Consider the following 23,826-nt stretch of genomic DNA (forward strand, 5'->3'; position numbering starts at 1 on the left):
TTCAGTACTAAAATTAAAATTAAATCCCAAATGGCCACTAAAAACATAATTTGCTTGGTATCAGTAGCCAACAGCAAACACAATGACGAAAAATTGCTGTACGCCACGGTCGGCATTTCATTGCTCAACCCAGTTCAATACAAAAGTGTATCTACTTAACCTTGGGCGACTCACTGGTTAACAGAAATGGTATTCAGAAAATGAGGCTCTAGTAATGCTGTTACTGCATGCAGCGAGGCTAAGAACAAGTAGCACTCTGCGCTGAGGTGGAGCTCTCCCATTAGCTCAGTGAGACGAGAAAATGCCGTGAGAATCGGGGCTCAGACTCTGTGATATTCAAGATCAGTTTGCGCCAAACGTTCTTTTTGCGTTAAATCATCAAACAGTATACAGTTGACAGCTCCAATTGGGGTTGTTGTGTTTATCTTTCTGTCTTTACTTAGACATAACATACACTTCTTACATATATACCTAGCGAGGTGGCGCAGTGGTTAGCACACTGGACTCGCATTCGGCAGGACGACGTTTCAATCCCGTCTCCAGCCATCCTGATTTAGGTTTTCCGTGATTTCCCTAAATCGTTTCAGGCAAAGGCCGGGATGGTTCCTTACAAAGGGCACGGCCGATGTCCTTCCCCATCCTTCCCTAACCCGAGCTCACGCTCCGTCTCTAATGACCTCGTTGTCGACGGGACGTTAAACAACACTAACCTAACCTAACCTCTTACATTTAAAACGTCTGCTTTGCTCTGTCCATGAGATAATTAAAAATATTTGAAAATAATAGTGCACACAATAACATCGTGGGTCCAATGAGGTCCAAAAACAGGAATACGTAGGGGACACTAAATTGCACATTGTGTTACACATTATAATTCCATTCTAGACATCCATCGCCCAGGCGTGTCTTCACAGTGCTGGAACGTAGACACACAAACAAATTTCATTTTTGGGAAAGGTATTCAACTACCTTGTATTTGCAAAGACTTCGCATCTAGCGGGATCATACGTTGCTGGACCCTTCACAACACGTCTGCATCAACTTTTGTTAAGTTTACCTCCCCCCTCCAGTCACACACTCATACACCAAATCAGACTCCAGTGGATTAATGTCCGGAGATTGTGGAGTCCAGAACATCGAAAATCCATGACCGATTCATTTCCCTGGAAGTGCTTGTATTCCAAAGTGTGGCAGCGTATCTTCGTTCCGAAAGCTAATGCGTAACTGAACACAAAGAGAAACCTTTAAAATGCATCGTGGAATTTATTGTAAAGGAACTAACGATGCAAGGCACATGCAAATTGTCCAGTAATAGGTAAGGAATCAACAGCACTTCTCTGACCATTCTAGCCTCTAGATTTATGTTGCTGCGTCACGAACACGAGCCATGTGCATGCGTGGTTTGGGGATAACTTTTCTAAATTGCATGCAGCAATGGTTGGAAGGTAGTAGTTAAGGAACCGAGTGTCATATCGGATGGCTTTCGCGGGTGACGTTGATATTTAGCAAGCTGCTCTAGGACGCATGTATACGACGTAGCACTTGGGAGGGAATGCAAGGCACGGCGGGCACTGTATACAAGTGTCATGAAGTCAGGGCAGCATAGGTAACTGACCTGCTGTGATGAACCGATACATTGCAGATGAACTGTGTGTAGGGACCAAAGAGGGCTGAGGGAACCTGAAGTTGTAAAAATCAAAGAGCACTCCACTTGTCTCCTCCAGAGGAAATACGTCAGGGGTGTAGTCCGCAGGCTCAAATGGGGGGTAGTTGTACCGCCACTATGTCCATGTTTATAATCCGAGTGAATAACGATTGTTTAAATTGCACGCGAACCTGGACGACATTGTGGGATGACTTTCGACGGACAACCGACCCGCTGAAACTACTGCCAACCTCTGCTGCACAGACGCGCATTATCTGTGGCGGGCAGGGGCCGCACCTTGGAGCTGCACCGACGCGAGGAGCGAGATGGCCGCTAGCCTCAGCTCTGTGGGTGACGTCGTCCGGCCGACTGCAAGCTGCTATTCGCTGGGGCGGGTCGGAGGCCCCAACTAGCGACCTCCCGGATGAATAGCAATCTGCGGTCTCTCACGAATATGCCCTGGCTGCTAAGGCTTACTACAACGATGGCGGCTAGTTATTTCCCCTTGGGCGCTGTACGGGGGGTTAACAATCTGTGCTTGAGGGAGCAGACAGCCACGTCCCAGGCTACCTATGCACATACACGCAAGTTGATTTACCGCGGCGACACCTTAGCCGTCATGAGAGTAGGAGTGCTACTTATGCAACGCTGGGTGGTTGGACGCCGATGCAGCAGGTTCCACCGCTTGTATTGGCGCTGATCCATGGATGGACGCCACGTGGCGCCATCACTGCAATCAGTTGGAGGGCTGCTGTTTAACTTCTCTGCATTAAAGTCCACGAAACACTTGCCGGTTTTTTTCTGCATTCTTACGCGTAAGCCACCCCTCTTTACCGAACCATACCTCTCTGTCGTTCCGACTTATTACAACCCCTGAGCGCTACTGGGGGGTTGTGAAGTGTCATGTTCACATGGACGTTGTGTTCCAATAAGTAATGAATGTTGTGAGTTGAAAATAAATTCACGAGTGAAGCTATATTCGTCAGTCCATCCCACTTTTTTTTTAAAATGGCCAATATATTTCACTTGGTGCTGAATCCATTCAAATAACTATAATCTTTCATTTCGGTCTTCTGTCCACTGGTGCTGAATTAGTTCGCTGTGATACAGAAACAGGTCATTGTGCATCACTTCAAAAACGAATTTTTCACGTATCTGGAACTGCTGTTGGTGATGTAGTAGCATGAATTCAAAGATTGCGTTATCTGTAGGAGTAGGTTTTGTCCTTGGACGACCACTGTGTGTTACCTGTATACGAAGTTTACCCGTTTCCCAGAAGGCTGTGCTTCAGGTGACGATAACCACTCTCATCAACATGGCGTCTTCTGTGGCACTATGTAGCATATTCTCGTGCAACACCAGCCTTTTGATCGGAAACACTCAGCATCAAAAACATATTAAGATATTTATCTTTTGTGCGTTTCATCGGGAAGCTGTCCTACATAAACTTGACAGGAATAGCCATGGTTGTCCACTCTGCAGTCAGTAGACACATACACCCAGGTTAATGGTTCCCACTATCACGCCATAGGCCACTATCATTTTATAGGTCATTGTCCTGTGTTGAAATGATGCACAACTTACAAACTACGAGAGCTAGGGAAGGGGAATCCAAAAAATGTAAAAGAAACCTGACGAGGATTTGATCAACGGCTCTATGGGCGTGTAGGTTTGATGTTTCATCGGACCACTCAGTGACCTGCTAGACCCGGCACGGTTATGTGGGATGACACAGTCCTCTTTACATTCCAATGCCCTACAAAAATGTGACATTGTTGATATCTCCTCGTATTTACACGTTATGTGTTTTCTAAAGCACTCAATATTGTTTAGAGAGATAAATTTTTGATTGGAATCTGGTTAAAGATTCGCATGGTGGCATTTATTTGTCGACCTGTGTATTGATTAAGAACGTTAGCCAACAAGACTACGTAATAACAATTACTGATATCGCAAACGGCTACAAAACAAGAGTGTTGCTCAGTGGGAGTTGTGGTTGTTTACGTTACTCTTTGTAGGAATTATCCAATCCTCTTTATGTCTCAGAAAGTGTCGATTTAACTGATCCCTTTATCTAGTCAGGTTCGGATCACAAATTTCTTTTCTCCGAAAATCTGTTCAGTGCCTTCTAATTAGTTACGTGATGCAGCAGACTAATGCCCTTGCAACTTTCGTTCCTTTGCAATACATTATATGATGCGTTTGAAAAGTTTCTCTTGGTATTCAGTAACACTTTAGGTTTCGGAACGATGGTACACTGCCACACTTTGGAACAGAAGCATCTCCAAGCAAATGAATCGGTCATGGATTTTCGATGTTCTCGACTCTACAATCTCCCGACATTAATCCACTGGAGCCTAATTTGGTGTGTGAGTGGAGGGGGGAGGGAAACTTGACAAAAGTTGATGCAGACGTATTGTGTAGGTTCCATCAACGTATGATACAGTTAGTTGCGAAATTTGCAAATGCAAGGTAGTTGAACGCCTTTCCGAAAGTGAAATTTGTTCGTGTGTTTACGTACCAGCATTGGGAAGATAAGCTTGGACGTTGGATGTCTAGAATGGAATTATAATGTGTAACGTAATGTGAAATTAAGTGTCCCCTACGTATTGCGTCTTTTGTATCTCATTGGATACCGACGATGTCATTGTCTGCACTATTATTTTTAACTGTTTTTAATTAACTCATGGACAGAGTGAAAGAAAGATATGTTTAATATGTAAGAAGTTTATGTTATGTCTTAATGTTTAAATAAAGACTGATAGAAAAAGATAACATACCACAATTGGAGTCAACTGGATACTGTTTGATGCTTTAACTGAAAATGAACGTTTGGAGCAAACTCAACTTGAACATCATCGAGTCTGAGTCTCCGAATCCCAGGGCATTTTCTCGTCTCACCGAGCTAATGGGAGAGCTCCACGTCAGCCCAGAATTAGTGCTACTTGTTCTTAGCCCCGCTGCATGCAGTGACAGCATTACCAGAGCCTCATTTTCTGAAAAGCATTTCTGTTAACCAGTGAGTCGGACTAAGGTTAGGTAGACACACTTTTATCTTGAACTGGGATGAGCAATCAAATGTCTACCATGACGTGCGGCATTTTTTCTTAATCGTGGGCGCTGTTGTCTACTCCTATCAAGCAAATTATGTGTTTTGTGGCCATTTGGGATTTACATTTAATTTTAGTACTGAGAAGAATAAATTTATGATTAATGTATGGTTTCCTTAATCTAACTGATAACGATTTTCTTACCTGTCTCCGTTTATCTTTCTGTTTATTGGTATAACACTATTTTGTAGAATTCGTTTTCCATCATTCTTTTTTTTATATCTGATGTTACCCAAGAAAAAATGAAAGAAAGTATTGATAAGACGGGATGTATGCCTCCGAGTTTTTCATTCTGTTAACAATGCAGGTTACCCTATTACGCGTCGTGCATATTACTCGGTCGACTCTCACGATTCCATAACGCAATTGCAACCCTCTGCCGATCGAGGGCTACGTACTGTAGCGTGTGACATGGCGGTGTGTTACGTAACTGTGACAGACCCCGAGATACTGCTTGTTGTATTCTTTAAATAAACTGAAAAGACGAATCGAAGAGTTCTTGCAGACATAGAGCTACCTTTCCTTCATCATGACAACGACACAGCATGTACTTGCGACATGTGTAACAACCCGACACCTTGTATACGAGGTAACAGATCATCTTCCATACACCCGACTACGCCCCATCAGCCCGTCATCTTTTTCCAAAACTCGATGAAAACTTTTAGAGGGTTTCACTTTGATAGTTATGAAGCGGAGCAAGTAGAAGTAATGTTGTGGCCCCTTCAACAAAGTCAAACATTCTACAGTGGGGGTATCAAGAAACTGTTGCCTTGTTTGGATAAACATAGTGACAGGAAGAATGAGGATAGAGTGTTAATAAAGTTTATTATACTTAAAAAGCTTTATAAGTTTTCATATATAAAACTTCGGAGTCATTACTTTTGAGCACGTACTTGTGCTTAAGGTCCAATCCACAAGATTTAGTAATTGAGACGGTTCACGGTCGCTTTTACTACTTCGATAATACGAACACGCATCTTGGAGCGATATTTCAAATTTCTTGCAATAAATTTATATAGAAAAGTGAGATACGGCACCATTTCCTCTGGATTACAAATTTTTCACTTATTTCCCAGGCTAGGTAAGGCTTAGCAGTGGCGTAAGTCGTGAGTCTTTGCGGTGGCCGCCGGTGTCCTCGTGGCAGTCAGTGTGTTAAGGTTGGAAGTGGACATTGGGAATATAGGAGGTCAGCGCGGATAACGTATGAAATGCATTTGATGTTATTAATAACACTCCGTAGCTTGTCAGTATTTACGTGAACCTGTAGGTAGAGTAATATCTTGTACCGTTTAATATAACAGTTGACGTCATGAAACTACACTTTTATTGCGTCGGCATACAACTGTTATAGAAACAACAGAAACATAAAAAGAATACAAATGCAATGTTTTTAATACTAATCTTTACAGTAATGATATTTACTGCATGTCGTGAAGTAATCAGAAACTGACACAGAATAGGATGTGTAGATTCGACCGGTTATTTTTAAGTATATGAGTCAAGTTCTGACACTCTTCCAGTTTCTTGGCTCCTCTGGAAACAGCAGATGTCTTCAGTCAGCAGTCCAGCTATTTATTCTCCACTCCCTCGCAGACGATTCAATCTGAGCCAACTGATTTGCAATACACCTAGTTCCTGGGACAATCAGACAGGTATGGTTTGCATTGACTCTTTGGTTTCACGACGTAAACTGAAATGAAGAGAAATGCGCATTAGTAATGATAGGAAGTACAAAAATAACGTAGCAGTTTAATTTTACTAGTGATAAGACAACGGTAAGTCTTCACCTATTTTACATAGCACGAATTTCACTGTCAGCATTGTGACAAGATTATGTTACGGTCGTGTATCAGAGATAATGTGGGGTCACACAGTGTGCTATGTTACAGTGTTCCTATTCCTACTGGTACTATAGCAGACAGTTGGAAGATTGGCGACGCGAATAAACCTGACTTATAGCGTATTTCGAAAGTTTAAGGATATCACTAGAACCACGTTTCTCTAGGAGGGTAATGCTCCTGACGTGCGAAGCATTCAGTAGGCAACACATGTACCCTGTGACGAGGCAAATGACGATAACCTGAGGGACCTCGGTTTCGTTCGCTGGGAACTGATCTAGCGATCCCTGAGTTTGTGTTTAGGGAATGGTCAGCGCCGCCGGTCCCCAGTAACCGTAAAACTTTGTCGTACGTGAGACCATCTTAACAGTAGAACGATCCAACGTGACTGGATGAAATGCGTTTACTATGTCCTTCATGTACAGGTCAGCAACAGTATTCCGCCGTCCAAACGTTCTCCCAACCCATAACGAACACCCTTTTGTTGCGTAAAGAAATAGAAAAATCAGTCATATTGACAGTGATGACAGCTACTGACAACAAAATTTACACTCTTTACTGTTTAATTAACAACTGTGTTATGTAAATACTAAAGCTTATCGTATAGAAAGGACTGAAATGAAAGAATACCATATGATACGAAACAGAAAGAATTCAAGAAATTATTATTTACAAAGGTTAAACCCCAGACCATAAATTGACCAAAGATAACATTTTTCCTAGAAGAGGGTTGTAGCCCCACTGAGCTGTAAGTTTGCGGTGACTACAATGTAACTCGGCAATGGAGATATTAACTTCATTTCTCTCTTGTACTGTTGCAATAGTAGTACGCATGTTAAGCGCTGCTAGGTTATTTTAAAGACGATCTGAATTTTAAAAGTTTTACGGTTGGAATTATTAGTCAGAAGTCGGACTGTAGTAAAATCATCTTTACCGTTTAGACAGATAACGGGATAGTTGATTGCTGATTTGTGATGGGACTTAGCCCTCGTGATACTTAATAGTCACGGACATCAAAGGACACAGATAGAGACTCATCGCTGACATACATTCAATTATTAGACTTGAATAGACAACAGCTAAACGCAATCACAAAGAATTTACAATTGCGCCGTACTGTCAGAAGCTATCGTCAAAGTCAGAACTGCGGATGCTAAACGACGGAATCACCCTTTAGAAACACTGAATGAATTAGGTACCTTTCTCCATCACTCAGAATGCCAAGTTTGGAGAGCGCAAGGTCACCAAAATGTTAATTGTTTTGAGAGAGACCAAAAGTTTGTAGTGGTGAGATCTTCAGTTTTCCCCAACTCTAGAAGATACACATTTTGTTAGAGTTTGAAGAATTATTCTCTTGAAATTGTGCCAGTGTTTCTTTGCACGATCCCTGTGAAGTTATGGACCTCAGCTGTGTGCGAGATGCGAGGCCACCTTCTGTTTATTAATCGTCCACTATTTTATTGCACCTGGGGCTGGGGCATTTCGGTCGGCACATCATGAGTTTTAATCGTGATGTTTTGCTAGAACACGACGAGCAATTGCACAGTATAAGCACAGCTTTTCTGAAAACTTCGATAGATGGTGCGTTTTTCTTAACCACTGTTCTTGATGACTGCAATGTATCAGCCTGCTTACAGCAGTGGCCACGAAAAGCCAAGCCTATTAATGACGTGGTTGTATAGTAACAAACTTACTATACATGTTGTTTTTGCCGCTTGTTTTCTAGACATTTTCATCTAAAGTTTCATTATTTAACTTTCATGTACTCTTGTGCTAACCAACACGCGTGCAGGCACAACTTCCAACGCAGTGGAAAACTTAACCAGTAATACGACAACCCCACATCTTCTTCTTTCACGACATTTTAGTCTGGCCTAAGTAACGTGCTTTTATCAGGTTCTTTTTTCAACCTTCACTGACTCCTAATTAACATATGTGGCATGCTGCTATTTGCCATATAAATGCCCGATATTTGGGAAATTTTTTGCAATGTTTATACGGTTGATTGCTAGTACAGTGTGTCATCGCCTATAAGTAGCATATATTTCGGTCCGATATTACATTGTAGGTGTCTCACTAAGACAATGAATGAGTCTGTGCCCTAATTTAATGCCAACATTATGTTTCCGATAAGATGTAGTCCAGTGCGTTCACTTATCATTGCCCAGTTCACCTAATTCTTCGTCTCTATGTCACCGCGTCGTTTAATATTTAACTTCTTTAAACTTGCAAGCCTATTTCTACTTGCTCCTCAGCGTATGGCGGGTATTGTTTATACACACTAATCCAGTTGTCGGCCTTCTACAGCGTATGAAGAAAAGTGTACGGTGCCTATCGGTTTATAGTGTTAAGCTTAGTATAGGTGTGTGTACTTCACTGCCAACACATGCACTGTGAAAATTAACCACACGCTACGGACCACGGCACTCGTAGCAACTTCCGTCGCCTGTTAACATATCTTTTCGTAAAATGTTGAAACTATGGCCCATTGCGTACTTCATGTCACGTTACACGACATAATCCTCCTAAAGGAATTCAAGGGTGTTTAGTTTTAAGGGGCAAGAAAATTACTATAAAAGGTGGACTAAATATGCGCAGAAAATTGCTCTGAATTGTTTTGGAGGAGAATCATGAAGAGCTGCAATTTCGTAATTTCGGTGAGGCAAGGGTAGCCACTGTTCCGTGATGATTTGATTTCACTCATATTTTCACTTTCGCTGTGAGACCATTCGCGATTTTTATGCTGAACAAACTGGTTTTATCTTGTCAATTATGAACAGAAAACAGTTTTGTTCAAAGTAACTTACCTTTCGGTAGTTGGTTGTAGCAAGAATACAGCTTCAACGAATTAGCATACAAGTAGAACTTGTTGTCTGCTGCGACACAAATGGTATCACCGTCATCTTCCGTGTAGGACGACCTCCCCAGAAATATATTCTCAGCCGTGATATTTCCGGTGCTTAGATTCTCATTCCCGATGTTGGCGGTGGTCGACTCTTCTGGTTGTCCGTGGACCTCCGCCACTGCTACCAGTGCTGTAAAGGTCAGTGACCGTAATTAAAGATCTTTATTTCGTCTAATGGCTGCTAGTGCAACCCTCCCACTTAGCACTGCATCGCTTCAGTATGCTATATATGTGTTACTTGAACAGTCCGCTGGTAGCAGAAAATAAAAAACAACGAATCAACAGCGCCATGCACGATATGCTCATGTCGGACAAGTATTCCAATATACAATTACAGTGGTCTTTCAAGTTCTTGTTGGATTCTTATTATCTCATAATTAAATTGACAATATTAGATCTTTCCTCACTTATATTTGGGAAGGTTAGCCTTTTTAGTAAGTCTCTGCCTCACTAAAAGCTAGCCAGATATTTGCCTGATAAAATTATGTTCTTGATTGGTTTTGACATCAGACAGCCCGTTCTACCTTTAGTAGTAAAGAATAAAAAGGAATTGCAGAAGCTGGAAGCCTTTCTCGTTACGATCATGTAGCTGGGGTTTCACTGAAAAGCACACATATCTCCAAGTGGACGACTCTGTAAAGTCTTTTGCTCCTCATCAAGATAATGAACGTAACCTATTAAAATATTGTCCCTGTTCCGTCCTCTGAAAATCACGTGATAGAGAAGATTAATAGGTACCATTAGTATTTGTTTGTTTTTCTGTTACATTCAAACTAAATTTAGAGGCAAAGAAGTGACAGCCTTGCATGGAACGTCTCCCATAACTTCTTGTGATAATCCGTATATTGTACGACAGGAGACATCAGAGTCATTTCACTATCTACGCCAAGTCCAAGACACTAGTACATACACGGTTCCGTCACAGTAATGTGACCACCGCCTTTGTTCGACATCAACGCGAGATAACCACTCATCAAAGGGAGGGTGTAGCATTATCAGTGGAGGCTATATAAAGATCATCAGGGAGTGCAATCGTTGTCATAATGCGGAAACGAAGCTATTTATCTGACGTCCAAAACGGAACGATTATTGCCTTTCTGGCAAAGAGTGGATGCACGCCTCAGTTTGTAAACTGTTCAAGTGTCACCCAGCTTAAAGTGAACTGTGCATGGTAAAACTGCACTATCGAAAACTGACAGCATGACCAGTGGGGCAGCATTGATCATAGATGACAGAAGTGAAAGACAGTTGCGGAGATGTGTACGGATGAACAGGCATGCAACAGTTGAGGGAAAGACGCCCCAGATGAACCACAGGGCTACCAGCAGTATCTGTTCAACGATTATCCCGCGAAAGTCCGCTGTTCACAGTAGGTACCACATTCATACGCTCACGTCGACTGCTGTTCACCGGCGACGAAGGCTTCAATTTTCACTCCAATACCTGAACCGGACCTGCTTTGAGCGGTCGTTTTAGGCGAAAGACTTTTCATGCTCGATCGGGTACAAGGCGGGTGGCGGGTAGGGCGTGAAACGTCTCAAGGCAGACAATCTGCGATGAGTGAGGGAGCGTTATGGTCTGAGGAATGTATTCGTGTGTGTGATTCTCCATAATGGAAGGCATAATCGATCTAAACTACAATGCGTTTGTGCTTGAGGACCGTGTCCACCCCTCCATACTGTTTAATGTTCTTAGGCACGATGGCATCTGCCAAGAAGACAATGCATCCTCTCGCTGTTGGATCTGTAGTTTGCTCTTAATACGACTGGACATGTTTCCTTCTGTTCTTTGGAATGAGATCTCAATATGGTAACTATAGGGCTCTTGTACTTCTCTTTATACTCTGTGATCTAGTAATGTGTTTCCAGTAATTGCAGTTTTTCTTTATTATGCAACTGTTGTGTTGGATACTTGTTGTCAGTTTCACTACGTAGTTTTCTGTAAAGAATGTAAGAGTTTTTTCACTGCACTCGCTTTCTTCAGTAGCGTTTATTATGTGGCCTCTATTTGGCTTTCTAATACTTACATGATTCTCCACCAGTTTTTGTTTTCTTTATGCTACTTATTGTTTAACATTGTTTTTTATGTGCCTGTCCGTACTTATCTTTACCTTTCTTTATTCCCTTTGTTAGTAGTTTGTTTAGTTAGAGACTTGTAGCGCATTTTTCGTTGCTGTTCATTATTGCAGTACGTCTTACGTTTGTAAGACCCTCTTATACTTTTTACAGAATTATTTGAAATCTAACGCATGAGAAAATTTTTCAGCCAGCACACCGAAACATTTCATAGAGGCAACGAAGAACGTGCCATCATACGTTACAGTTCAAAGTGCACAAACAAACATTGTGAATTGACTCAATCTCTGTATTTTGAACGCTGTAAGGAATGCGTAATAAGGTATTCCAAAAATATTATCCTTGAATAGCTGAAATTATGTTCTATGATTTATATTTTCTGGTTTTTTAATTGCAGTGAGGACTAAACAGACGACCGCATGGGAAAAAATCGTTGAATTGCACACACGCAGACAAATGATCGAAAACTTATGTTGCTTCCAACAACACTAAGGTCAAATAAAATAGCGAAAACAATTGTCAGGAAAACGTAACTGGTGCAGTAATTTTTTTTGTTGCTTAAATAAAGCTGGCGTCCTCTTTTCACCATTCCTACAAGAGGTGTTGCGTGCGCATTCCAGTATGTATCACAGCTTAGCGTCATGGTTCTTTACTTCTCAAGTGTAAAAGGATTCCAAAACCAGTCACTAACTCTCAAAATACATATAGCTATTAAATAGTAGAGCAATGTGATTAAACCTGGTGCCACAGGCAGGATTTGTGTGAGACTGTTCTGGGCAATTTCTCTGACAAATGCCATACGCTCATTTCATTTCATATCTGACAAGTACCTCTAGCATTTTAGTTGCAGAAGCCACTCTCTTACATCTAACAGACTCAGAGTTCCCGTATCAGTTGTTATGAAAGAGCAGCTCAGTGATCATAGGGAAGTTACAAATTGAACGTCTTTTAGTGTCAATAGAATGTTACTGGATATAGGAAAGAATTCCCCCTCAGAAGAAATATCAGGAATTTGACTACAGTGTATTGCAGCTGTCAAGATCGAATATTCAGCTCCATTAGTGACGAGGGTGTGAAACACAAAATGGTCAACTCTACGAGTATTTGCAAACTGCGTTTTAGACCAGTATGAGCCCAGCAAGTTTTCAGTGAAATGCAAAGACCCGTCACAGTTCTAGTGATACGTTACTAAGTTTCTGTCAAAACATTAAGAGCTTCAATACTCGTTTAAAGATTTCGGAGCCTTGTTAAAAGCAAAACCTGAAAGCAGCTATGATATTTAAGTTAATCACTCACTAGCCGATCTGACCAAAAAACTTAACATGTATTGGTACAATATAGACATCTTCACTTATTAAGTCACTCTTTGACCGTACTGACACCCTCTCGACAAATCTAGGAGAAAAGGACGAAGTACTGATTTCGCTTTTCCGAATCTGATTCACCACAGAATTGGGTTTCGTTGAATTGTCTCAAAAGACCCAGCTAGTAGACATTGACGTAACTGATCGAACAAGTAGAAACTAATACCGTGTGTGTGTGTCTGTGGTTTACGGGGGCTAAACAGCGTGGTCATCAGCGCCCAAACGCATAAAAACAGGAACACATGCAGTGAAGGGACTAAGACGGACAGCGAACAAGGAGAACGGCTAAAACACACAAACCTGATGCAGTTCCAAATCCTCACGTACAGTGGCAAAACAAGAGGAGAAGAAACGCACTAAAAAAGGAAAGGGAACACAAGGAAAGGAGGACAGAAACCGAAGGGAAACAAGGAGGTATTCGTGACCGGCGGACCTCTTACCTAAAACCTTGGTGAGCCAATCACCCAGCATCACATTAAAACCCCCTTCCCAAAATCCGAGGTAACAAACTGGACAGGACACAAAACCGTAAGACTTTAACCACAGTCGTTGCGTCGTCTTGCAAAATCGAGGGCAAATCCGGTGGCAATGAAACCCCTGGTCAGAGAATAAAAGACAGTCAAGTAAAATGAGGTGGACAGTAATCTGGACCCCACGAGCACTGCAGATTGGGGGGTCCTCCCGCCGGAGTAAAAAACCGTGTGTTAAGAGACTGTGCCCGATTCGGAGGCGAGTGAGGAGAACCTCATCCCGCCTGAATGACTGGTAGGACGTACGCCATGGCCGCATGGTGGCCTTGACCAGACGCAGCTTATTGTCACCGACTGCCAGCCAAACCTCTTCCCATTGACGCATAACACGAAAACGCAGGAGGGAGGTAACAGCATGGAGGGGGACGGCACATTCAACAACGTGAGGGAGGGAACATGCATCTTTGGCAGCCACATCCGCCAGTTAGTTTCCCCTAATACCAACGTGCCCCGGCACCCAGCAGAAAGAAACCTCCTCCCCCTGCCGTTGCAGGTGGAGTAGGGCATCATGGATGTTCTGGGCGACTGTATCCGCTGGGTATAAGTGTTGCATGGTCTGAAGGGCACTCAGTGAGTCAGAACAGTTGAGGAACATAAGGCTGGGAACACATCTCATCTGCTCCAATGCCCGCAAGATCGCAAACAATTCGGCATCAAAGATGGTAAACGCCGCAGGAAGCCGTAACTTGACGACTCGATCAGGGAACCCACAGAGTCCCCCTGTTTAGAGCCATCCGTAAATACTGGTACATGGTCGTGATGCTGGTGTAAACTATCGGAAAATAAGGAGGTAAAAACAAACGTAGGAGTGCAGCTCCTCCGGTACTTCCACAAGTCTAAAAGGACGCTGGGCCTCTGGAGCAACCAGGGAGGCAGGCGAGTAAAACCTCGTCGTTGGGGGGTCACACGCTCCACACCAAGGGACTCAAGCAAATTCTTGGCACGAATCCCAAATGGTCTCGTTGCCCTGGGACAACTGGAAAAGAGACGTTCCATTGGCGGTCGGGCAACGGTAGGTTACGCAGGGGAGGCAGGACAGGCAAGGAATTGACACAACCGTCGCACCATGAGGAGTTTCCGCCGGATGGCGAGCGGCGGTTCTCCTGCCTCAGCGCACAGGCTGGGTATGGGACTGGTACGGAAGGCACCAGTGGCCAGCCGGATACCCTCATGGTGTAATGCGTCAAGAATCTTCAGATACGAAGGCCTTGCTGACCCATACACGGTGCAACCATAGTCAAGACGCGATCGGACGAAAGCCCTATAAAACTGCAGCAGCTACGCCCGATCTGCTCCCCAGGACCGATGGCTCAGACGCTTCAAAATATTCAGTGCCTTCAGTGCCCGCACCTTAAGTCGTTAAGGTGAGGCAACCACGACAACTTGGAATCAAAAGTGAGGCCCAGGAACCTCACAGTGTCTCTAAAAGTAAGAACGGTGTCCCTCAGACGCAATTCAGGGGAGGTAAAAAGACGTCGAGAACGATTAAAATGAACACACACACATTTCTCTGCAGAAAAGGTAAAACCTGTCTTCGCAGTCCATGCCTCTAAGCGCTTTATCGTAAGCTGCAACTGCCGACTAGCAGTGACAAGACTGGAGGAAGAACAGAAAACAGCAAAATCGTCCACAAACAAGGAGCACTGGGCAGGACTCCGGATAGTGGACGTGATACTGTTAATGGCGACGGCAAAGACGATGACACTTAAAACGCTTCCCTGAGGAACACCATTCTCCTGCACGTACAAATCAGATAGCGCATTACCAACCCGATATCGAAAGAGGCGGTGGGAAAGAAAGGACCGAATGAAGATGGGGAGACAGCCACGAAAGCCCCACTCATGGAGTTGATTGAGGATAAGGCGGCGCCAAGTAGTGTCATACGCCTTATTAATGTCAAAGAATACACCCAGACCATGATGGTTACGTAGCAAGGCCTGCTGTATGGCCGCCTCAAGCAGGGTCAAGTTGTCTATAGTGGAGCGACATCTCCGAAAGCCACACTGAGAGGGGCTAAGGAGCTGCCTGGTCTCGAGGAGCCAAACCAGGCGACGGTTGACCATGCGTACCAACGTCTTCCCGACACAGCTCGTCAAAGCAATACTTCGATAGCTACTGGGATGCGTTCGGTCCTTCCCCAGATTGAGGAGGGGAATCAAAAGCGCCTCCCTCCACGAGTCAGGGTACATGCCGGATAACCATATCATATTAAAACAATTCAGGAGAACTTCCTTGGATGACAGCAACAAGTGCTGCAGCATGCTGTACCGGATTTGATCATGACCAGGCGCAAAATCATGAGCCACAGACAGCGCCGAATTCAGTTCCCACATTGTGAAGGGCAGTTGTAGGGTTCAGAATTTGGAGACCGGAAGTCCAAGTGACCCCTCTCGATGGCAGTGCGGTAGCGGCAGAAATCTGGATCACAGTTGATAGTGGCGGTAGATTCCGCAAAATGCATGGCCAGTGTCTGGGCAACGTCTCTCGGCGCCGTGAGGAGACATCCTTGATGCAGCAATGCCGTGACAGGTAGTTGGCTGAGTTTCCCGGAAATCCTCCTGATGGCTTCCCATACTTTCGTAGAACTAGTGGAGCGGGAGATAGAGTTCAAGAACGATTGCCATGACCGTCGTTTGCTCTCTTTAATCACTCGCCGCCCTTTGGCCCTTGCCACCCGAAAGGCCGCAAGATTGTCAGCTGAAGGACGGTACTTGAAGCGGCGCAGAGCTGCACGGCGGGCTCGGATAGCTGAACGGTACTGAGTGGTCCACCAAGGGACAGGACGCCTCTCGGGATGACCGGATGACCGTGGGATTGACAATTCAGCAGCATGGGAGATCACGGCTGTAACATGGTCCACCCATTCGTGGACGCTGGCACAGTGTTCCAAAACAGCCAGTTGGCTGAAAAGTGTCCAGTCAGCTCTGCAGAGGTGCCACCAGGGCGGCACTGGTAATGCCACAGCCTCATACAGGAGGCGAATCCAAAGGGGGAAGTGGTCACTAGAATGGAGGTCAGCAGCAACCTCCCACAGAGCAGAATCCGTGAGTGCTGGAGAGAAAAAGGAAAGGTCAGTAGCCAATGATGACCCGGAAGCAGTACAGAAATGAGTGGGAGCACCAGAGTTGAGGATGCACAGTTCTTCAGACATCATGAGGCTTTCCAGAATGCGACCCCTGGGGCAAGTAGTCGGAGAGCCCCATAAGACATTATGAGCATTGAAGTCCCCCAGAAGAAGAAATGGGCGGGGGAGTTGGCTAATAAGGTCTGTGAGAGCCGCAGAGTCTATCGCATCCTGGGGTGGTAAGTAAACTGAACAGACTGTGAGCCCCCGACCCACAAGAAGGTCCACTGCGACTGTTTGCAAGTCTGTAACGAGAGGGAGCTCAGATGAGGGGGGCATGCCACGGACAAAAACCTCAACACCACCCTTTGCTCTTTCCCCCATCAGATCATCTTTTCGATACACGGTATAGCCCCATAAAGGAGGAGCGTCAGTGGCCCGAAAATGTGTCTCTTGGAGACATAAGCACAAAGGGCACTCTCGTACAAGGAGTTGTAATTCGGCCACATGCGTCCTGAACCCATTCAGGTTCCAATGTAATATGGGAGCCAGTGATCAGGGTGGCTGAACTTTCACCCTGCCTCTGTGCTTTGGAAGAGAGCCCGTATGGGCCAGAGATTTATTCCTGGGGCGAGAAGATCGCCCCCGGTCGACACCAATGTCCATCAGCTCCGATGACGACTCACGGGAGTTGTCAGACAGTACGATGGTCTCGTCATCTGACCGACCCTGACTAGTCTCTTGAGGTGGCAAAACCTTCACCTTCGGCGTCTTTGTCTTGGGGGGCTTTGAATGCAGAGCCTTGTCAATAGCTGGAGCTGTACTTGCCGGGGCAGAAGGCTCCATATGGGGAGAGGCTGGAAGTACCCCAATGTCAGCAACCACGGCCTTGTCCGACGTTGCGGGGAGAGCTGCAGGTTGCAAAACAACCGCAGCAGCACAAGTGCACTGGCAAATGAAGGTATTAGTGCTAACACTAGCAGCCTCCGTTTGCGTAGCAACAGTGGCCATTTGTACCGGTTTTTTCAGAGCAGAAGCGAATGATGTTGAAAACACAGGAGGTTGCAAGGCCTTAAAGAGCTTCTTAGCCTCACCATAGGGGATGCGCTTAGATGTTTTAATCTCCTGTATCTTCCGTTCTTCGAGATAGATGGGCCAGACTTGGCTCCAGACAGTGTGACTCCCAGAGCAATTCACGCACTTCACAGGCGATGAACAATCGCCCCCTTCATGGGCAGGCTGACCACTTTTACCACAAGTGGCCAACCCATTGCACCCCAACGTAGTACGCCCAAAGCGCTGACATTAAAACAGCGCATTGGGTTAGGGAAATATGGCAGTACTGGCAAACGTAAGAACCCCGCTTTAACGTGCCCTGGGAGTCTCGGGCAACTGAACGTGAGAATAAACGAGTCGGATTTGATGAGGTCCCCATCGACTCGTTTCGTAATATGCTGCACGTCAACTATACCTTTGTCAGACCACTCAGATTTTAACTCGTCTGTGGGGATATCCACCAAGTCCCTACATGTCACAACACCCTTACTATAATTCAAAGTGGAGTGGAGCTCGGTCTCGATAGCGTACTCTCCGAGACAGGTTGCTTTCCGAAGAGAAGCGACTTGACGGTAACTAGAAGTCTCAACTAACAGAGTCCCATTGCACAGTCGCTTCACAAATTTCAGTGTTCCTACAATTCCCTCAAGACCCTTGTGGATGTAAAAGAGAGAAACGCTCTCAAAGCGACCCTCCTTCCGTTTCAAATCAAAAACACATTCTGATTATCAGCATGTGCTCTGTTACGACAGTCTGATAAATCTCTAGCAACACCAGGCGCTGGAGGGCTCGTAGCTCGAAGTCGCTTTTTCGATGGGGTGTGTTTTCCTACCAGTGGCCCACCCAATCCACTCGTAGGGGAAAATGTAGAGGTCGAAGGGTCCATTGCAGTCCCACGAGCAGCTAGGGAACTAAAGGTCCGCGCAGACAGAGCCCCGCGTGCCTGAGTAAGCCTTATACAACTGGGGTGCGGCAGGTGCCCCAGAGGTTGCCCGCTTGCGACTGTCCCACACCAACAGCCATGCACTTTATAGGCGCGGAGCACACCGTAAGTTTGAGGGGTTCTTATAGAGGTTGGCCTTCCTCGCAATCCAGGAGATCAAGCCAAGATTACCATTCCCTGCAGCACACAACATTCCACCACCGCGCCATACGGTGGTCGCTGAAGCATGTCCGGGGTTACGGTGACTGGAGACTGGCTGCGCTGACCAGTCCCCACCTCAGGACCCCGGGGTCGCCAAGCCCGTACTCAGCAAATGAATGCTAAGCCCCTGGGGGCAGAAACTAATACCGCTCAGTAGTGGAAATGTATCTGGATCTAAGAACATGTCTTTAAGGTCCTATACACAACTTTCTCCCGTTCCAGCAGAAGTTATCCGTAGGTCGAAAGAGCGACAAAGCATGCCGAGCGACTCGAAAAAAGCACACATGATTGGATGCCTATCTCGTTGTAGTTGCAGAATAGATGAACCCCTTTTATACCCACGGTTGATGACCGATTTGGTGGACGGAAGTCCCCTCCATAAGAAACCATACTGATTCAGCAAACACTAGTCTTGTGATACTCATCAACAAGGAATCACACTATGGGCAATGTCGCCCACATCGAAGCCTCGTTCCTTGAAATATTCCGAACAATATTCGATACAGTTCCGAAACGTCATTTAGAGGACAACGTACGAGAATACCGGATATCGGACCTGATTTATGATTTTATTCGGTAACTCACTGCAGAAATAGTACAACACAACAGTCTTAATGGAACCAAAGTGATAGTCGGAAAGATATTTTCAAAGGTACGACAGCAAGCTACGATATGACTATAACTGTTCACACTTTACACAGTGTAAAAGGAGTATGCAGTAGTTTGGGAGGTGGCAGGTTAGACGAAAACATAAGCAAAATGTCCCGAAGACATGAAGTTTAAGATACATACTTTTAGAGCTACGTGTACTTGGTGATACTGTAAACCGTTTTCACAGTTCATTTCAAGTGCAGCATATACGTTAATTCTAATAAAACAGTTATGTATTTTGAACAGTTTATAAAAAACATTTCCGTTGTCGTTTTTTCTCTGAAATCACCAGAACATTGATGCCTGCTGTTTCACAAAGAAAATACCAAACTCCATTTTGATCCCCTCCTTTACAGATGGCTCACAAATGCAGGTCTTATGTAATAGCTTGTAAAACTACGACACTGTGCAGCACGTGTTTTCCAGCTATTTGGTTTCATAAATTTAAAACCATTTTTGGAACTGTATGTACTTGTGAAATTAATCATAAATGATATTTTATGAGCCTGTAATATATGCTGAAAGAATAAATAAAAAATAATTATGTCAAGTCGTTGTAGTAAGTAGTCTGGAAATGACAGGGATGTTATATTTGTATGACACGGGTCATACATTTCATGTAACAATAATATCGTTGGCGTAAGAACGCACGGAGGGATGAGTTGCGAACAATCTGCTTGTGGTACAGACATGTGGCTTTGGGCAGAAATGACGAATTGTGCTGGAATTGATGTTATAATAAGGGGGAAGCTAAGATATAGGTGAAGGAGCACGTGTATGTGCGTAGTACATGATCGCAAGATGGTTTTTAGAGTTAATGAAAAAAGCAGTGTGGCCCAAGTTTATTCAGGTTCATCGCTAATCAAACGAGCCTACTGTCTGTACTGAATTTCATATATAGCATTACAGCGTACTGTAAGCAACTAATTGCAAAGTAAGATACATCCAGTAGTTTTATAGTTGTGTTATACGCATGCCAGTATAATAGTAGCTTTCTTGGTTCAAAAAATAGCTCTGAGCACAATGGGACTCAACATCTGAGGTCATCAGTCCCCTAGAACTTAGAACTGCTTAATCCCAACTAACTTAAGGACATCACACACATCCATGCCCAAGGCAGGTTACGAACCCGCGACCGTAGCGGTCGCTCGGTTCCAGCCTGAAGTGCCTAGAACCGCTCGGCCATCCCGGCCGGCAGCTTTCTTGGGACATTAGATTGGTGTAGTCAAACCACCAACGTAGTCCTATCCTCTCATCATAACTTCGGAGAAAGTCATAATGGAATAATATAGATAAAAGGGATACGTTAAATTGAGAACTAATTTTCAATCAAGTAGTCATCGTAATAGAAAGCTGTAGCAACTATGGTTCTTCATATGGTGCAGCACTGCTATGCTAACACAGACAATCAGTTGAAACAAAAGTGATATAAGTGCAATTCATGCTTGAGTGACAAAACTATACTAGCTATCTTGAAGCAAAAGTAATTTTATGATTTTATGTTGTGTTCTGTAAATAACATATCTCTACATAACATTAGTACTGGCAGTAGGTTGTTGACTTGAGGGAAAGTTTCTACGGCACTATTCGAATAGTATCAGCTAAGGATAAGGAATTAATTACTTCCGGCCACGACTAAAGATATTTTCAGACCCAGCTTTATCGTTATTTGCGTGACGCAATATAGTATCTAAAAGTGTTGCTAGTCGCAATTAAAATTTTTATTAAAATTATTTCATCACAGATTAACGTCTTTAGTGTTCATTTTACGCGTGTTTTTTACATCGAAGTTCGCGCAAGCGCATTTCGTTTATTTACCGCATTACCTTTGTTAAAGTATTTGCGTGAATTCAGTGTAATTAGCTATTTACCAAATGCAGCCTTCAATCGTTTTGGAGATCGATAACATTTTATTCAGATCTCTAAATTCATTCATACAACTTTGTGATACATAATCACGGTTTCCTACGTTAAGACAACCACTCGTAGCGTTTCTTTTTTTTACATTTATAAAGTTTTGTACACAGCAAATACTGGAGCAATAACGATTGGGTTGTAACTGTCTAAATAGTATCGGTAAGCATCGATCTCCATATTAGATGCTTTGTTTCTACTTATTGTGCAACAGTTTTATGCACAGGAGAGTATATGTGAGAATAACGTTACGATACAACAAGAATAGGATGTGGTCCAAGTGGTTTAACAGTTGCTTACTGCACTCTGCTGATGATTCGATATAGCAAACAGCTTACACTGGACGAGATAAGCTTCACAATAGCGAAGATTAACAAGTCCCGTTCGAAATAAGATGTGCATTTCAAAGAGTCATGGAATGCATTTCACTTTTTCTTTTCGGCCAATCAACCATCTTTCTATACATGGAAATACCTTTTCGCACGGATTAATACATGAGAAATTATGTAAAATTGGGTTAAGAAAAAAATGTTTATCGTGAATGACAGATAATAAATTCTGCCAATACTTACCAGCAACAAGCAACAAAGCGGGCTTCATTGTACTCGACAAAAACTACTACTGCTCTCTGCGTTATATTTTCATTTATATATGTTTAGATACCCGATGGCATCATCGAATGTTATCGTTAAGTTCCCTCCTCATTTTCCGTTCCGTGAACTCTGGTTGCAGCAACTAGCAGCAGATTGACTTTCCTTGTACTTGAAAGGATCTGTGATCGTTCGCTGTGTCATACGTATTATCAGCATTACAACTACAGCATTCAATAAAACTGGTTACCATACTTTAGGCACAAACTGGAAAGGAATATTTTTTTCTCTCAATAAAGCCTATCTTTTAATGTCGTACGGTTCGAATGCTGATGAAAGGAGGTGAACAGATGTCAGTGACGTTTATATCATTCACCGTCCGGTATAAAGAGGAAACTCCTGTGCATAGAGGAAGTTTAGTACTTAAATACTACAGTCTAGTTACCAATCTTAGAATCATACGAGGGAGTGTACTCTAGAGACAACATAAGCAGTTTCCTACATCTTCTAATTTTTTTTATTATTCTTAGACGTAATGTTCTGCTTTTTGCAGCACTTGTAGTTGTTTCGAGACCTACACCTCTATGTCCTTTATAATACATTAGATCTATTTGAAATATGTGGTTAATTCTTTAGCTACAGACTGTTATCCAAAGTTATACATCTAACTTACCGTGGATTAAATTTGGGAGCGCCATATCGTATGGGCACGTAAAATTCCCCTCCTTAAAAAATCTATTTGCGTGTAAAGAGCAAGAAATCGACGCCATCTGTAGACACTAGCAGTCAATTGAAAGGCTAGACGAGCATTGTTTGTTGGGATTGAGTCTAGCAACACAATTCGAAACAGAAATGGCATATATCTGTTATAACTCCAGAGAAAGGACACTTAACGACTCTAGGGAAAGACATTGTACATGAAGTATCGACGGTTTTGTGATACTGCGTTGGTCGTGCGCCATAGTAAGTAATGATTTAACGCAAGACAATGTTGTGACTTGGAAAATGGGAAAAAGCTTCAATTCAGCAGAATAAACTTTGTGATGCAGAAAAAGACTGGAGCACATAAAAAGTGGATAAGAAATCAGGAAATATTTTAAAGATCAAATATCCAGCTGGCTAGAAGCGAAGATGTGTAAATTGTTTCGAATTACAACCTTTTCCCCCACCCTTCTGTTTCAGGGAAAGTCACACAAGGAACGACTTAGAGAGAAAGAGCCGATGCTTGACACATCACTAACAGCTCCACACTCGGAACACATACGTACTTAACATGATAAGTGTTTAATTGCTTTAGATTTTAGTGGAAATGGCATATCAGTTATGTATGTAGTACATTCTGCCACGTGGAAGTTATGTCACATTCTCCTTAGAAAAATGAAGTGAAGTAATTTTCTTTTTGATGCCTTTAACCTCGCATTTTGGAAAAACGGACAAAATGTCTGGTGGGATACTGCAATCACTGGTTATACAATGTTACCTATAATCCGTCATGATTGCAAAAATGTTTATTCACGTAGCTGGTTACTGTCCCTCTAGAACCATCTTCAGATATGCAAATTTCGGTTACGGGAGTAACCCGTCCCCACACAGCAACATTCACATGCTGCGTCCAGCTGAAAATTCCGGTATGATCTCGAGGGCTCTGGACAGTCTGTCGCACCACACTGGCGCGTCTCTTCTGGAACTTCCTCGTACTCTGTAACAAATGAGTGGACAGATGTGTCAACAAAGATGAATTCTCTGAAAACGTCTGTAGAGGTCTTGTTATTTACTGTTGGTACTGCAAATGACAGACACGCTCTTTCCTACAGAGCACACGTACTTCTGTTCCTGCAGCTGCAAAACCTTACTTACTGTTTTCAAGGGTCAAAAGACACTATTGCGACAAATATTTCAAAGGAACTTGAATCAACCTGCCACGAAACATTCATGCG

General features: G+C 43.6%; 1 protein-coding gene across 1 annotated transcript; it reads right to left on the reverse strand.

Moving 5' to 3' along the window:
* Nucleotides 1–6,065: 6,065 nt before the first annotated feature.
* Nucleotides 6,066–21,904, reverse strand: LOC124596319. The gene is made up of 3 exons (XM_047135420.1): nt 21,872–21,904; nt 9,404–9,631; nt 6,066–6,448 (listed from the first exon to the last, which is right to left on the reverse strand). Exons 1-3 carry the CDS (start codon nt 21,897–21,899, stop codon nt 6,387–6,389), a joined length of 318 nt encoding a protein of 105 aa, XP_046991376.1. The 5' UTR covers nt 21,900–21,904; the 3' UTR covers nt 6,066–6,386.
* Nucleotides 21,905–23,826: the final 1,922 nt, after the last annotated feature.

This window comes from Schistocerca americana, chromosome 2, assembly GCF_021461395.2.
Source record: "Schistocerca americana isolate TAMUIC-IGC-003095 chromosome 2, iqSchAmer2.1, whole genome shotgun sequence".
NCBI classification, from domain to species: Eukaryota; Metazoa; Arthropoda; class Insecta; order Orthoptera; family Acrididae; genus Schistocerca; species Schistocerca americana.

Excerpts from the sequence above, each read along its gene's own strand:
- LOC124596319 (XM_047135420.1), bottom strand. The coding sequence starts at position 21,899 with ATGAAGCCCGCTTTGTTGCTTGTTGCTG. Across the intron at positions 9,632-21,871 it reads CGCTTTGTTGCTTGTTGCTG|CACTGGTAGCAGTGGCGGAG; the intron begins GTAAGTATTGGC and ends TGACCTTTACAG. Across the intron at positions 6,449-9,403 it reads CTACAACCAACTACCGAAAG|TTTACGTCGTGAAACCAAAG; the intron begins GTAAGTTACTTT and ends TCTTCATTTCAG.